The sequence below is a fragment of the Ochlerotatus camptorhynchus genome, unplaced genomic scaffold (genome assembly GCF_037179485.1).
Source record: "Ochlerotatus camptorhynchus isolate MF236.1 unplaced genomic scaffold, CSIRO-AGI_Acam_v1.1 ptg000105l, whole genome shotgun sequence".
Taxonomy (NCBI): domain Eukaryota; kingdom Metazoa; phylum Arthropoda; class Insecta; order Diptera; family Culicidae; genus Ochlerotatus; species Ochlerotatus camptorhynchus.
Window position 1 is genome coordinate 1,977,807 of NW_027040595.1, and position 18,105 is coordinate 1,995,911.

The following is an 18,105-nucleotide window of genomic DNA, read 5'->3' on the forward strand; positions in this document are numbered from 1 at the left end:
TGATGTGTAATTAAAGATCCAACAAATAAAATGTGGCACAAAAATGTGAATGATGTGGTGTTTTATTTTACATTAATACCTGCAAATGTCTGACTAACATAAAGTATGAAGTGAACACTGTTCCTGTGTCTCTCAACGGTATTGCCACTTAATTGATGAAGGATCATATTCAGTTCTATTTGTTGTTTCACAGTTGGAATAGAAGATGCTCAAATTTCTAGACTGAATAGGTGTTTCAAAAAAGTCAGTTAATTTACGTCAACGGAAAACCAGAAAGCGCCAGCGTGTCGTTATGTTTTGTCGCATTCTCAAATAATCGGCAACTTGATGTTACTCACAGATACGTTTGGCAACTTGTGCCAATGGTTTATGCCCACTTCGAATCATATTTTTTATTTGATACAACTTACTTTCAAAGGGATATTCACTGAATTTGGAAAGAGCATCGAATCGTTTCACATCATCTACCAAATGATTAAGATTATGTACGTTTCTTGTAATGAAGTCCTCATCGTAAATACTAGCATATGATTGTACTGACTTTTCTTTTAAAAAATCCACTTGATTTATTTTTTTCCATTTGTTTGCCTCCATTTCTATAGAAAATGTGTTGTTCTGTCGTGCTCTTGAATAAGATCCATTAAACTTGCGTAAATCAATGTATTCTTCAAGGAGTTTTATACAGTACTTATGAAGTAGATTTATTGCCATTATAAATCATATCGTCAGACAACATCCTCAAGTGCTTCATAAGAGTTGTTATAAGCAAGAATATTCTCAAGTAAAACGAAGTTTTATTTGTGTTCTCCAAGGGATTCTCTAGGATATTATAAAACCGCAACTTACATAAAACCAATATTACTTAATCAAAACCGCCTTAAGTGCATGTTATATTTTCAATTCTTATCGAAATCAACTATAAAACCTAAATAAATCAAATTAGTTTTGGGAATGTTACTTGGGTAGACACAACCTGCTCTTTGCCTCTATTTTCCAAGCGGATTTTTTTTTCGCAAAATAGAATGTTTTTACTGCAAATGCCTTTATTTACCTTTCATGTGTACCACAAGATTTGATAAAGAGTAACAAATTGTTGAGATATTGTTGAAAATCTAACACTACTTCTTGACCCCAAACTTGTACTACGGATTATAAACTTGGCCTTAAAGGGTGTCCACGATGAAATTGCCACACTATGAAATTGCTCTAACTTTTTAACCGTTGGGTAGAATTTAATGAAAATTTGGGTGGATTTAGTTCATAGTGCATTATTTACATCCTGCAAGTTTCAAAGGCCCCTAATCGCGACGAGAAGCAGAACAAGTCCGCCAAAACCCGTGCCAGGAAGTTGTACCTCAACATGCTGACGAAAGTTGAATGCTGCATCATGAACGACGAAACATATGTGAAGGCCGACTTCAAACAGATCCCCGGCAACCTGTTTTTCACGGCCAAGGATAAGTTCAGCGTTCCGGAGCATGTCCGCACTCAGAAGATGTCCAAATTTGCGAAGAAATTCCTGGTTTGGCAAGCCATCTGCACGTGCGGGAAGCGGAGTGCACCTTTCGTGACCCAGGACACGATGAACGGACAGGTGTACATAAAAGAGTGCCTCCAGAAGCGGCTGCTTCCTCTCCTGAAGGCCCACAACGTCCCAACAATCTTCTGGCCGGATTTGGCCTCATGCCACTACTCCAAGGACGTGCTGAAGTGGTATGCGGACAATAAGGTCAATTTCGTGCCGAAAATGTTCAACCCTCCCAACACTCCGGAGCTCCGCCCCATCGAGAAGTACTGGGCGATTATGAAGCAGCACCTTCTTAAACGATCTAAGGTAGTGAAGACAGTCGAGGAACTGAAGAAAGTATGGGTTTACATGCAAAAAACGGTTGATTCACAGGTTGTGCAGAATCTTATGGGCGGGGTTAAGGCCAAGGTGCGGGCATTTGCGTATGGACTGTAAATAAAATACGAGTAAAATGGTAAAATGAAGTTTAATAGTTATTCCTCAATCCCTGAAAATGGATCGGATGAAAACTCGAATTTTGCGAATCAATTTTGTGTGTGGCAATTTCATCGTGGACACCCTTTATGCATTGAAACCCCATTGAAGCGTCTTTGAATTTACTTCGGCCTGTCGGATGAAAATACAAATTGATTCGGTCGGAGCGTTTTTTGTTTTGTTTTTGAAAATAATGGGTGCAAACATTCATATCACACGTTCTTATTGACTTAGTTCGGTAGCTTTTAAACTAAAGTATCATACCAAAGGCGCAATTCTGGATCAACAATAGAAAAGGGCCCATTCCTCACAAATCGAAGGCCGCCCACACAAACCAACACCGACATCGTGTAGGTGGAAGTTTCCCCTTTCCGATGATGGTGTTGGTTTGCGTGGGTGGCCTTCACTTTGTGAGTAAAGGGCTTACAAATGCTGATGGGGCCTTTTCTATTGTTGATCCACAATTGACTTGTTTACGCCGAAATCGTGGGTTTATATGATGTTCTCCGCTCGATAGGCCCAAAATCGACGATTAGGCCGAAGTAGTGCCCTACCCTACTTCTACAAAACTAGGACAATAAACTATATCGAGAAAGAGCGGAACAAGAACGAATTAGAGGCCTAGCGCCTGGCGTGGTGGAAAGGGAAGTTACGGGCACGTAAGAAAGCGGAAGCCGAAAGCTCATGTCTCCTGCCAATAAAAGTAAGAACTCATAAATAATGTTTTTTATGCATACATTATTATTATTATAAAATTATTTACTGGCTGTCGGCTCCGTGGAATCTATTTGAGCCTTAATAAATTAACTAATTGAATAAAAATATTCATAAAGCATTTTTGTAACCAGATTTGTGGATAGCCATGCATCAAGAAATGTTTTTGGACGGGCATTGTACACCCACCTTTTTATAAATGGCTAATTTTGCATTCATCTTTGTTGTAAATCAACGTAAACAAACATTTCGTGTGAAATTAAGTGTTCCGAAACCGAAACATACGCACCTCGGTAATATACTTTTCTAGCATGCCTCGTTATCAGGGAAGGAATGGAAAAGGCTTCGCTATTTTTACTTTTTTGATAAACGAAAGACAAATACTTGGTCAGCGATCCACAAAACTTTTCCACTTTCCGGTGCCTGCGACCCGGCTAGAATGTACACACTTTTTATCAGTTTGAAGAAAAAAAACCCGAAAATATTTATAGCTGTCAAGATTTCACCAGTTCAAGTTTTCCACTCTTTCCGAGCACTTTCATGTTCATTTTAAAAAGCAATCCACCCACCCTTCGCTGAACTCGGTCTCTAAGAGGTACTATATGGTGGTATGTTGTTATACTAATTTAGGGGCGGCATCGCATCGAGTTGCATTGCTTTGCGTTTAACCGTTGCCTTTCGCTGGAGGACGGAGGGAAATTTCTGCTCACTTCATGAGCTATTGCTGCTCTTACAGACGACGGAGTATTTTGTGTTGACGCTGCGCTCTAGTACCGTGCCTTGGTTCGGAAAGACGAAAACAGAGTAAAGACCTAGGAGAGCTCCTTGAAAGTGGTGATGAAATTTTAAAAGTATTTACTCTGCTTCCGCTTCCATCAGTGCTCCAGTCTTCAGTGCTTCCGTCGTCGTCTTCGTCGTCATCTTTGGGAGAAAGTTGTTCGTTTTTTCGTATCCATTCAGTAAGCTCTCTGTTTGGCTTCCGGTTTCCTATTTATTAGCAAGTTCTTAAACTTGTGCTGTTTGTTGCGTTGCTCTTTCACTAATGGAGTTTGCGATGTAAAGAGTTGAATTTTAAAAAGGCAAAAACTTTCCAGTTGATGAAGATGAAAAGTGTGTGTTTTTTTTGGGAATAAGCAAGTGCGTTTGCTACTTTAGAGGGTTATATCTGGTGCAATAATGGGAAAGAGTGTGGAAATTCAAGTTGCCAATCACTATAGACAGAAAGTATTGCGTACAGATGAGTTTGTTGAAGCCTAAAATGTTTCATAAATGAGAAAAAGAACTCTTGTTTAATCAAAAAGCTATGAGTGGGTTGTATCCAAAACAAGGTCGCAGTACTGATGTAGAACTAAGAGATTTTTTATGTTGCTGATTACTAAAATTGGTTTTGATACGTAAATTTATTTCCCAAATCATCAAAGTTTCATTTCACAAATCACATTTTCGAAAATAGCCGCCAAATGACGAATCGGACTTGACCTTCTCCGATTTGCATAACACATTGCAAAATTCTAAATACAGCTGGAATTAGGACATCTCTCCATGATTTCTTCGAATTCAAGGTACGCCCACGCAACCATCGAATAAGTGTGGATTTCCCCTAGCCGCAGGTGATGTTAATTTGCGTAGGGGAGCTTTGACTTTCTAGAAATCATCTAAAGAAGTCATTTTTTTTTTACAAAACCTGTTACCTCAGTGTTCACTCGGTTGTCGACAATAGCAGATCACTCTCGATGTGTGCCACGCGATCGTCTGTTTTCTCGGCAGCAACCATTGTGTGGTCCTCCTCATTGTTCTTCATCAGCAACCGTTTCGTGATGAGTGTGTGAGTGTTGACCACTTTTTGCGTCCATTGCTGCAATGGAAGTGCTTTGCCCCACGATGGCATAACTGCCATACAATGAAACCACTGGAAGCGGCTCCAGTTCTGATGGAGGAGGCTTTTTGGATAGCGTAAGATAAAGTGTTTATTGTGTTGTACCTTTTGACTATAGTTTTAAGATGTATTGTATAGTGACCAAGAATCCTCGGCTCTGCAAAGTTGATTCATTTGAGCCTTATCAAATAAATCAATAAATAACTAAAACCTGTTACCTGAATTGTGTGTTAGTAATCATTCGCATTTTTACAAAAATTCAGCGTATTTGGATCTTGTAGTTTTTTTTTTCAAAATGGCATCTTTGTTATTTTTCAATACATTATAGCACAAAAACTTCATTTCTGATCTAAATGACGTCTGACACAAAGTTGTAGACAAAAAATAAGTCTTTCTGGGAAAAAAAAATATTCATAGTACTGAGAATACATGAGGCTCACTCTACTGGCTCAACCAAGAATCCCTGGTAACTAGCTCAGTAGCATGAGACCCGTAAACTATGTCACAGGGCCGGCATGCTACTGGGTAATTTGGAAGGGCTATGCGGAACAAGATGTGCAGAAACTGTGGGATTTCTATAGCGACGTTGAAATGAATTAAAAGCGTAAGTGTGGGTGTAAAAAGTCTCAATATTTTTTAACCGGAATAATGGCGCGGATTTTGAGGTTTTATTGGGCTATTGTCGGGTGTGTTCTATGGCTTTCTGCTGTACATACCGGTGGTATTTGCTGGACGATGGCGAGCGCTCGCGGATGGTGCTTCTGTTGAGGCCGATGTTGTTTGATCGCGATGGTGGTCCGTGACTTGATCAGTCCGTCGACAATGGTGGATCGGTGGCTACGGCTGGTGTGGAAGATGACGCTGTTGTCACGACAATGGCGGATTGGAGGCTCGTTTGCGCGTTGCGATGTCGGTTCGCAGCCAGGGAATGTAGCGATCCCAGTGTAGCTACCGAAGTAGCCTTTTCTGTGTCAACGGCGTCTCCCTTCTGTGTGGTGCATATCTTGTATTAAAGTTACAGTGTGTTATGTGCTGAACGTTCAGGTAATCATCCTGTGCATGGGTGCTCATCGTGAGTGTCAGAATAGGTACCTCGTCCTAGAGTCAGCCATTTTCTCTTCCTCTTTCGCCAGCCAGCTTTCGACGAGGTAAGACGTGTTTGCAGGACGATTGCTGGGTGATTCCTTTCTGGAGGATATCCAGAATTTCACACCTTCGTTGGCGAATATCGGCTGACACTGACAAGGCCACCTTGGTCGAGTCGAGAAGGGTCTTCCTTCTTATCGATTAGGACTTCCAAGTCCGAGGATGCTCTCCATTCTGGCGATTATCAAGCCGGAGAGTGGAAGGTCCTTGATTTTTAGACCAAGAAAGTCGAGACTGAATTGGTCAAAACGTGCCGGTCGTGAGAATCGTGGAACAAACAAAGTCTTGAACGAACACCAGGAACAGAAAAAGGTCATTCACTGCACTTTGAGGCACTTTGTTCGGTTCACTTTAGTACTTTAGACATAATATTCACTCACGTCTTGTAGGCATGGATGCCAGTTTACCAAAACTGACACTCAAAAGACACTACAGTTTCCTAAAACAATATGCACAAAATAAATCCAAGGGCATTGTAACTAATCGGTCACAGTATTTTTTTTTGTAATTTTGAGTACAGATTTAAAAAAAGTGTTAAAACTCAAATTTCTCATAAAGTATATCTCTTAGGTTTTTTTTTTAGGAAAACCTAAAAAAAAATGTAAACTTTTGGAATACTTTACACTATGGACACTTGAAAATTTACAAAAATCGTAGAACAAGAACTTTTGGTCAATTTTTTTTTAACTTTTTGCTAGTACGGGTTTTTATGTGATTTATATACAGGAAACAATATTTGAGTCATTATTTATCGTTATGCGTGCAAAATATGCTTTAAAAAGCATGTTAACAAGAAGTTTAAAAATATGAACAAAAGTTGATGTTTTACGATTTTTGTCGATTTTCAAGTGCCTATGACTTTGAGTACTTCAAAACTCTGCATTTTTAAGAGCTTTGTTTTAAAAGCAAGTTCTAAATATTTAAACTATACTTTTTTAGTCATTAAAGATTTCAGTCACTTTTTTTAAATTTTTACTCAGAATTACTAAAAAAAAATACCATCTACAAATTTTCCCAGAGAGACTTAAAAGATTTCTTAAAAACTTTGTTTCAGACGTAATTTTGATCAGAGGTGACGGTTTCGCGCTACAATTTATTGAAAAATATCAAAGACGTCATTGTGAATACAATTACAATGTCCAAAAGTGCCAAACTTTAACATAATGTGAATTATTGCCCATAACACACAAATATGCAAAGTTTTATGCAAATCGGAGGAATTAGAAAAAAAATAATATTATTTTTTGTCCTATTCTGTCTGGGCTTAGAACTAATTTAATAAAAAAATCAAAATCTCAAATACAAAAAAATACACTAGTGGAAATTAATATAAAGACACTTTAAAAAGCATGGCTCCTCCCAAACATAAGAATCAGAGGAATTCATAATCATGAGTGTTTGTAAGCCACATTATAATCATACAATATGAGCCTGAGAAAGAACCTATTGCATCATGTACGTAGGAGACATAGATGGAAATGTGATTTTCTCCTTCGTATGGGAGATTGGTCATTTTCGGAACATTATTTAGCATGTTAACAATAATTGTGGCACCACAATAATCAAAGAGTTAATTCAAATAATCATTAACTTGCATTCTTGAAAAGTTTTAAGCACATCCAATAGCTAGAAGTTCTCGAAAATCACGAAAATCATTGGTTGATCAGCGATGAACAATTAGGAGATACATACGCAACCTGAGGTAAAAAGCTGTGATTGGCGCAACATACTGAGTATTTATCTATTAGGGTTAATTACCCCATTTCCGGTCTATTAAGCACAACCCGCACTTAGTCTTTCTTAATCTAGTTCAGTTTAGTACCAAACAGAATGTTATTATTACTGATGGCTTCCAAATTTATTTACCTTTCTGTACGTACCGTAAGATTTGAAAACGAGAAACCAATCGTTGAGATATTGTCAAAAGTCCAACACTGCTTCTTGACGCCAAACTCGGCCTACGGATTTTAAACTCGGCCTAACGCATTGAAACGCAATTAAAACGCCAATGAATTCACTTCGACCTATTGGATGAAGATAAAAATTGATTTGTTCGGAGCGCTTCTTTGGATTTTGGGAATAATGGGTGCAAACCTTCATATCACGCGTTCTCATTTACTTCGTTCGGTAGCTTATTAACTAAAGTATCGTACCAATCGCATAATTCACTTGTTAACTCTGAAATCATAGATCTATTTGAAGTTTTCTGCTCGATAGGCCCAAAATGGGCGATTAGGCCGAAGTAGTTCTTTACCCTACTTTCCCCAAAAGGAATGTGCCATCTCCCTTGAATTTCACGTCTTTAAATCATACGGAGGCATCGGTACAATTGACCCAAACAGGTAATGAGCATTCTCTAATAAACTAAATAGGCAGCATTCTGATGCTTCCAAGCTTCCATTTATTAACGTCCTTTAAACAAACCACCTTGAAGAGGTGGATAATGTTCATTCAGGACGGCCAAATCACAACCAGCACCAAGCCGATTAGCATCCCCAGGTAGCGATAATCACGGGCTACTTATGTCGTTTTCGTTTTTACTACACTATACCGATGTAGTGCAAGCAGCAATAAGCGCGAGTCATTGACGGCTCATCATCATTTGTTTGTAAACAAAGGTACAACCGATAGCTACACCCTAAAATTTGTCGGTGTTCGGCGGTGTAGCACCGGTGTAGCTACACCGCAAAAACGAAAACGACATTAGAGTTGGCTAAAACCTGTATATTTGCTCTGTAATCATCATCACTGACACTAGCGACTTACAAACAATAGTGCATTAGTGACGACGATGTTCCCCCGTTCTTGTTCACATTACTGACGGCAAATATCACCGCCAGAAACCCCACCGGGCACCGCGTGGAGGTAAGAATCGGAGTTCAGGTGCACAGAGGTGGCAGAGCCCGACACCCATTGATAAGCGTTCCTATGCACCTGCTTTACCCAGCCAGCATTCTAATGGACCTGATATAGTTTGTTGGAGATACAGAGCCGCACCACGAAACATCTGAGAGGATACAATTGAACTCCGTCGGTTATACTACAGATAGACGACAAACCAACCTAAACCAGCCGATCTTAACCAGTCTACCTGAGCCATCGACAGAACGATGACTCACGATCTTCTAGTTCACAACGTGGAGGTACAAAGGCCTTCGAAAGGTAAAGATCATGCCACTACATATATGGAACGATAGGTCAACGTTGTGTCACTCGACACAGGGCCTTTAATTCCAGATCTAGGTCCTTGGCAGTCCAGTACGGCGGGGCAAAACTCAAAGCATCTACGCATCCCGAACGGTAGCCTGTAGTGAACCAATCTTCTGTCGGTATGTTCTCTTCCAGGCTGCCTAGTGCAGCGGTGCAACGTACAGTGCAAGTACAGGATCTGTGTAGACGACGCGGCAGTAGCAGTAAGACGGTGCGCGTGCTACAGTACTACATCGGCACAGTGAGTGGCGCGACAAGAGTCAGCGCACCCTGCAACTGTTTTTTTTTTTATTATTGACAGCCTGACCCGTTTTGGATTTCGTTGACGTTACGTTCTTTGCAAAATAATTCCTCCACTTCATCTATTAAAAGAAAAATATTTATTTCTTCACAGATTTTTTTTTTTGAAAATTGTAAAATATCACTTCTCTTGGAATTCATAACATCAGACAAATTTGCAGAACTTCAGGAAAGTTCATAGACAGAACATCAGGAAACCCAAGTGGCCAACAAGCCCGCTAATTCGCCTTTTTGCAATATAAGGCTAATATACGGTTAATCATTAGCGCTGGCACTCTGCCTCCCGGACGGTAATACGTGTGTGATTGGTGGTTTTCTTGCTTTCAGAGAAGTTTTAGAATCGAGAAAGAAAACATGATTCATCATGTTTGCAAGCAACAGAAGATTTGACGCTATCTGCGTTGTTTGATTTTTTCTCCCGGACCAGAAATTTGTGGCATCGCGAGGGATAATGTTAATTTTAGTTTATTTACGCGGTGATGATGTTGGTTCACTCGCAACTATTTAAAAAAAAATAGGTGTTTTCGATCTAAAGTGTACCAAAAATGCTCCTAAACGTGTTTCGCAGTTGGGTGTGGTGAAATTCGTGCATTCCCGGTTCATTGTGGAAATTCCGTATCACAAAATTGCCCACCGATTCCTTTTTTGCCGTTCGACGACGACGGGTGTGCTTTCGCGAGAGTGACGTTTATTGGATCCGTTTCTTTGCACGGATGTTTTTTTTTTTGTAGCTAGCGTAAGTGTGCCTGCGATTGCCTCCCGGGAGGCCAGTTCACCGTGTTCGGATGTCACGCTTTCATCGTGTAGTTGTATCGAGAGTCTCGTCACCGTGTGCGAGTTTGAACACGGGTTCGGTTGGGAAATTAGCCGGGCAAAGTGCTGATAATGTGTCCGTCGCAAGTTTTGGTGGTCGAAGTTACCGTGAATCAGCAAGTTTACGGCTTACAAAAGTGATCGTCTGCTGGTCAGTGTAATGCCGGGGATACTCTTGTATGGCAAACTTTAAACATGAGCATTATTTATATAAAAAATCATGAACACATCCCTGGTTTGGTTCTGATTTCGGCGTTGGTCGCGAGTTGATTCGGCCGGTGAGGAGCTGGCATCGCGAGTGATTGGTGATGGAAAGTGGATGCAGTCCTTTTTTTCTCTGCTGAATCCCTCTAGAGTGTATTTTGTGGTTGATGGGGTTTGCTCTGCTGTGTGAGATCCGAAAGGCGGGAGTGCTGTTTTTAACACCGGTTGAAGAAGTAGCGGTGGATTCCTTTGCAACATATCTGGTGAGATCTTTCCTTTCCTTTACTCCAGGGCTGAAAGTCTCCTTAATAAAGATATAAAAAAAAATCTTTCCTTTATTTTTCTCGTAATCCCATTTTATTGTTAGTCATGTTAGTTATACATCACACTTTACACTTTAAATTTACATCCTTACATTATTAGTAATTAGAGACAAAAATATATATTTGCTTAACATAACCTTGACATTTCAGTGTTACATCCACTTGATATTGTGAGCTGAGGAAACCTAGAGCTGCATCTTATTATATGTAAAATAATTATTGTTTTCATTGCAGAATATCAACTATTTTATCTATATAAATTTATATTCATTATTTCATATTTAATTTTTGATATATTTCATGTCTCCATTACATATATTTTCATTATATAAATAAATACTGGGTTGGGAGGGAGCATCAGGGTATCATTTGACCTGGGACTGGACGATGGAGTGGTATGACAACCGGAGTCTAGGAGGGAATAAACACTATCATTTTCTTTATCCTACCGATTCGATTGTGGTGGTGTGAATTCTACTTCAACAGTTTCAGTGAGATCAACGCGCCCTTCTTTACAAACCATCCTGTAGGAAGCTTAATAAGTATTGCGAATTGTGTTATTCGATTTGTTGGATCGTATCGTTGGAAGGAGATTCTTAAATTCCCGTGGATTTCGTGTAAGTGTCTCTGCTTACGGGTCCGCACCTCCGTTTTTGGCCCTTCATACAGCGATATTGTGAATTCAGATCGGTAGCTCAAATTGATCTTGCTATTAAGTGGAGCTGCATACAAGACAAGATCTTTGAAGGGATGGTGGCTACCTTACATACACATACACATAAGGCTAATATACGGCTAATATAAATCTTAGCATGCCCTATGCTAGCCGTGTATTAGCCTAGAAGCGGACTCACTTGCAAAGGTGGGCGCTATGTAAGGCGGTATTTTCGATCGACAGATCGCCTTCAACGAATTTTTCTTCATTTATCGTCAACTTTTTTTTTTTTTTTATTATAGTCAAGAGTGTTATTGGGTCATTCGTGACTTGTCCTGGGGTGAGATTTGAACTCGTGACATTGGCGTGAGAGGTATGGATGTTAACCACTACGCCGGGGTCGCCCCCCCCCCCGTGTTTGGGACGAGTGTACCCCATTAGGCATAAATACGTTAGGCATAATATACGTAAGGCATAATGGACGTTAGGCATAAAATACCTTGCTGCTGTGCAACTCTAGAAACCTCTTTCGAGCATTGTAAACAATGCTTAAATTAGGCTAAGCTTTATACAAACGTTGTTTATTAAATAAGCACAGTTTGGAATCCATTATTTATCATATCATAAGTGACGTAGCTACATATTTACTTTTTTTCCTTGATTTGTTTTCCGTGCTGTGCTCCAATGCTACCAACGCCAGGGAGGCAGCTCCCACACCTGAATCCTACCTATCGACCCATCGACTCATGAACCGGAGACCAACGGTTTTACTTCCCTTCCGAAGGAAAGCGTGATCAGAGATGTTAGGTTGGTAGGTAGCAATAGTGGTAAAGTAATCTGGTTAAAAAACTCTGCATAATTTTAAACTACCTCTTGAAATCAATCCCCTCTTGAATTTAAAAATAATCACATATTTGTTGTAATATATTCCTACACACATATTGAAATTGTCAAAGGTGAAAAGGTTTTCCTCAAAGAATAACTCATGAAATAAAGAATGGTAAATTTTGTGATTTTTCATTCAATTACAAAAAAAAAACAGCTTAAGTTGAATAAAAGATGATGCCAAAGAACAGCTCATGAAATGAAGAATGATGAATTCCACGGTTTTTCATTCAATAAAAAAAAAACAAACACACTTAGAAATTATCGCCGACTTCGGTAATTTTTACCAAAAACTGAACAGATGAACTTTCCGGTAAATTTTATGCAATTCAATTCAACTGCTTTTCAGCTACTTTGAAACTAAATCTTCACTAAAATGACAAGATTTGATCATTTAAACAAGGTTGAACATGTTTTGATATTATTTCCAAATTCAATGGGCATTAAAATGAAGGTTAAAGTTTTACCGAACGTTCAGCTGTTCTGATTTTGGTAAAATTTACCAAACACGGAAACAAAATCTTAGTGTGTACCTGTTTCTAGTCTAGTCTAGTCTAGTCTACACATACACAGCCAGTACTTGAAAGAATCCTGGAAAATGATAGAAATACATCTATCATTTTTCTTGTCATTATTAATGCCTGCTGCACATCAAGGATGTGAAACAAACAATAATGCGGCCAGGCCTACTGTGTAGCGTTTAGTTAATTTTTATGGAAGTGAATGTTTACCATGTCTACTTAATAAGTATAGACAGTGGTTAACATTTAATCCACAGGTAATCAAAGAGCGGGGACATACCGTACCAACCGCTCCGTATGCAGGATTTGAAATTAGGCTATATAAATCGTTGGGAGTGACAGAGCTAAGAAAGTTAATGTACACTCCTTGGTTGTCCGATCTCCTGGGATGGAACACAGGTATTTTCCCCTTGTGTTCGAGTGTACAGTCCTCCCTCCGTACAAGCGTGGACGGCACCGCCAACCCACTGCGATCCCTCAATCGATCCAGCCGACCTCAGTCGAAGGACAACAGAGAGCGGTGTGCGGATGTAACCTATACGGAGGGAATGCTGTATTCGCCTAGGTTATAGCGCCCTTGCTCGCTATTCGTTATTCGCTGTCTACAATGAGAAGAAACAATGCATGAACTTACAACACGCCCCGCATACACGTAGTACCGATATAAAATGTATATTGGTACTGCGTGTACACTTCCATCATCAAAGCAATTCCTGCTTTGTAGATGGCACGATGTCTCCTAAAAAAATAGGATGTCTAAAATCCATAGGATGAAAGTTAAGTCTCATCCGAATCAAATGATTCCAAATGCTACGGATTCATAGAAATTAAGTTTAAATAGATAAAAGTAAAAAAAGGAACAATCTCACCAAATCAGTCCAAGTGAATCCTTTGCAAGCAGCTCTGTCACGTTTGGTGTAGTAGTTCCGATCATAGACCCGCCTTACGAGGATCAATCCTCAGGTTTAATATAGTCAATTGCTCCTTGACGCAAACACGAAGCAACCGCTCATAAAATCATACAACGCATAAATAAACTGAACTTAAAAACTATCACTCGCGATGCCACAAATTTCTGGAGCGGGAGCATAAGCGAAATCTAATTACAACTTCACAAAAGTCGAGAAAAAACGGAGCAAAAATTGACGGCTGAAAATTTTCCATGTCATCACAAAATCTTAGTGTGTACCTGTTTCCACGATTTACTCCCATACTTTTCGATACAACGATTCTGTTTTTGTTGTCATCATAATGAAAACTAGCGGAGGCGACTGCTGATGTGAGGGAGCGATACTTCCATGAACAGTGACGAGTTACCGAAACAAACAAGGAACTGTGGCAAACGAATCATCTGCAACCCAATACTTTGCCTGTCCAAGACGTCGCAAGTTTTCATGAGTCCCAAAAATTAAGGCACTTTCATTATTATCACCGATGTCAGCAATCAATAGACGGTCCCCATTATCCCTCCTTTGAGCCTGTACAAATAAATTAATAAATAAAAAAACAAAATCATCCTCCTGGAATTCATCGGGTAGATTATACCTAACGTCCATTATGCCTAACGTCCTTTATGCCTAACGGCCATTATGCCTAACGACCGTATGCCTAACGTCGTGTACCCGTTTGGGACGATGCCTCGATCATCCCTAAGTTGTCGAAGATTCCTTGGTTCAAAGGGTTGGAGGTGGGTCGAGACTTCATTCGTGTGATGTCTCACCTCATGTCAGGACACGGCTCCTTTCTTATGCTAGGCGCCTACTCCTCTGGTGAGACTGGATCGTCACCACCCACCGCTACTGGTGACGTTAAGTACTAAGCTGATGCATGATTTTAATATTTCACCTGCCACCGTTTCCTACGATTTTCGCAACGCCGACCATGGTAGTATCGCCGAGTTACTCTCCAATTTAGATTGGGACGACTTATTGGACACCGTTGACATTGAGTCCTCCGCTCAAACTATTTCCAATGTCTTGGCATATGTCATTTACAGACACGTTCCGAAAAAGATTCATCATCATACGACCCATCCACCATGGCATACGAGCGAATTTCGTCGACTGAAATCCAGAAAGAGAGCCGCTCTTAGGAAGTTCACCAAGCACAGCATACTATCCCTTCAACGTGACTATGTCAGGATCAATCACGCATACAAACGAGTTGCGAAACGGTGCTTTCTACAGTATCGACGTGGATTGCAGAGAAAGCTTAAGTCACGTCCCAAGCAGTTTTGGAAGTTTGTCAACGAACAACGCCATGAAGCTGGTCTGCCGTCGTCTAAAGGGTGATACGGTCAAAATTTGGTCAAGGGAAAACGCGTGTAAATCGGTGAAATCGTTTATTTAAAAAATCAAATTAAATTTCTTTTTCAAGTTCAATAAGTATAAAATTCAGGAAAAATATTCAGTTAGGCTTCCGCTTTTCCAAATCCGAATTGCCGGGCCTTACGCTTGACCCCTGCCATCAGATTTTGTACAGCCACCTTGTCCACCTTCTTCGCCGCAGAAAGCCAGTTTGCCTTGAACTGCTGCTCGCCCTTAGCAGTTTTTTTTTTGGTCTTCTTTAGGTTCCGCTTGACAATAGCCCAGTATTTCTCAATTGGGCGGAGCTCTGGCGTGTTGGGAGGGTTCTTGTCCTTGGGAACCACCTGCACGTTGTTGGCGGCGTACCACTCCATGGCCTTTTTACCGTAATGGCAAGATGCCAAATCCGGCCAAAACAGTACGAAACAACCGTGTTTCTTCAGGAAAGGCAGCAGACGTTTATTCAAACACTCTTTCACGTAAATTTCTTGGTTGACAGTCCCGGAAGCTATGAAAATGCTGCTTTTCAAGCCACAGGTACAGATGGCTTGCCAAACCAGATATTTCTTTGCGAACTTTGACAGTTTCATGTGCTTGAAAACATCTGCTACATTTCCCCTTCCTTTTGCCGTATAAAACTCCTGCCCCGGAAGCTGCTTGTAGTCGGCTTTGACGTAGGTTTCGTCGTCCATTACCACGCAGTCAAACTTCGTCAGCATCGTCGTGTACAGCCTCCGGGATCGCGCTTTGGCCGTCGTATTTTGTTTATCATCGCGATTTGGAGTCACTACCTTCTTGTAAGTCGATAGTCCGGCTCGTTTTTTGGCTCGATGCACGGTTGTAGACGATACACCCAGGTTATTTGCGGCATCTCGGAGAGAGAGGTTAGGGTTTCGCTTGAAACTACCGGCAACTCTCTTTGTCGTCTCAGCGGCTTCCGGTTTTCGATTTCCCCCCGATCCAGACTTCCTGGCTGTCGACAAACGTTCCCCAAACACTTTAATTACATTTGTAACGGTTGATTTGGCAACTTTTAGCGATTTTGCCAACTTTGCGTGCGAGTAGCTCGGATTTTCGCGATGCGCGAGCAAAATTTTGATACGCTGCTCTTCTTGCTTGGACGGCATTTTGACAACTGAAGAGTGAATTCCAAAATCAAAATAGGAGCAACATTCTACACACACACACCTTCAAAATGATGGGTGTTCAGGTTTTTTAAATGCAAAATTGAAAGAAATACGTCAAGTTGATATTGACCAAATTTTGACCGTATCACCCTTTATGATACATAATGGTAACGTGGCCTCATCTACGCAAGATATCTGTCAGTTGTTCTCTGAAAAATTTGTTAGTGTCTTCACGGACGAGAGACTGAGTGACGATCATGCCCGACTGGCTGCCAGTTACGTTCCACTCTCTGGCCAAACCATGAGCAGAATTGACATCAATCCTGAGATGTTTTTGAGGGCTTCCTCAAACTCAAGTCGTCGTACAATCCGGGTCCTGACGGAATTCCATCGGCGTTCCTCAAAACGCGAGTAGTAGTAGTAGTAGAAGTAGTAGTAGTAGTAGTAGTAGTAGTAGTAGTAGTAGTAGTAGTAGTAGTAGTAGTAGTAGTAGTAGTAGTAGTAGTAGTAGTAGTATTATTAGTAGTAGTAGTCAAAAAATCATAAAAAATCCTGAAAAACCCGTTTCCGAGCCATGGTTTTTTTTTTATTCTTTAGAAACTTCTTTCGTTTCACTGGCGAAGACTTCAGAGTGGTGTGATTTACCATTGTTGAGTTATTTATAAAAAAACGAACGTTATTATTTAACCTTTCCGATTACTGCGAACCTTTAAATATTTCAAAAATCAATTACTCATGAAACGAACACCGTAATATGTGAAATCATTATGCTATTATATCAGCAATCCATTAAAATATCATCATAACTAGTTTTCTTACATAAAAAGGTCACAATGGAGGAGAAATGTCAAAAATATTTTTAAAAAAATCAAAAGAAATAAGGAAACCTCATTTTCAGCGAGATGAAAACTTTTCTTTACTTGAAAACTTCTTATCTTTCAATAGTGAAAATTTCAGAGTGGTATTGTTTACAGTTTTTGAGTTATCGATAAACTAATCACGAAAACAAAAACAAAAAAACGATAGGTGGCATATGACACCAACATAACTCAAAAACGGTAAAAGTTACCACTCTGAAAGTTTCAGCAGTGGAAGATAAGAAGTTTTCGAGTAAGGAAAAAGTATTGGAAAAGTGTTCATCACTCTATTCTTATTTTTTTTTTTATATTTTTAGTATTTTTCCTTGACTGTAATTTTTTTGTTAGAAAACTAGTTATGATTATATTTGTAACGGTTTGCTGAGATAATTTCCTAACAATTTCACAAAACAAGTTTTTAACTAAACAATGCCATTCCTTCGATGAACGGATCAAAAGTTCAAAGAATGACATGGGCAGGAAAACTTCAACTAAAATTTTCTGCAAACATGGTTCACCTAGAATTTTTTGAATATTTTTTTTCGTTTATTGAACCATGAAATCTACCTGTGGAAATATTTTTATCAAAATTTGAAAGCATCGGTACATTTCGTCCAATAGTCAATCATTGTTTTTAAATTTAAAACGTTGGAACCACTTAACCGAGAAATACTTTTGAAGAGAAAATATATATTTATAAATTGGGATATTTATTAAAAAACATTGATTCTTTTTTTTTACAGCTTTTAAAAAAGTTCAATAAATTTAAAAAAAAAGTTTCGCTAACTTTACTGCCGGTAATCGCAAGTCAGTCCCATCTGAATAGGGAATCAAGCAAAGATGCGACTGACTTGCGATTGACGACAGTTTAGTGAATTGTTAACACTTTGGAGGGGAGTCCTTATCGCTAGGAGCAATAAGGAAAATCAAACGTGTATATTAGCGAAAAAGTGTTAATCTCCCTGCGTTTTGATGAGATTTCCTGAAACTGAATCTTGCGGTATACAAATTCATATCTTTCATGCGTTTTTCATTTTCATATCTTACATGCGTTTTTATAAAAAAAAAATCTGAAAAGCCTTAAACTCGCTTAAAACATCAAATATTTGTTTAGCAGGCAATCAGAACAACTACTTTTTTGCTCTTTGGTCATTAAATTAAAGTTT

At 39.6% G+C, this 18,105-nt stretch overlaps 1 protein-coding gene across 1 annotated transcript in view; it reads left to right on the forward strand.

The window, feature by feature from the left end:
• The first annotated feature begins 8,181 nt into the window (after positions 1-8,181).
• The window catches only part of LOC135699242 (mucin-5AC-like), an 89,522-nt gene continuing 79,598 nt past the window's right edge, over positions 8,182-18,105 (forward strand). The window contains exons 1-2 of the mRNA XM_065219445.1: positions 8,182-8,237; positions 9,084-9,189. Of these exons, the coding sequence (XP_065075517.1) occupies positions 8,182-8,237; positions 9,084-9,189 (162 nt within the window). The remainder of the gene's footprint in view (positions 8,238-9,083; positions 9,190-18,105) is intronic.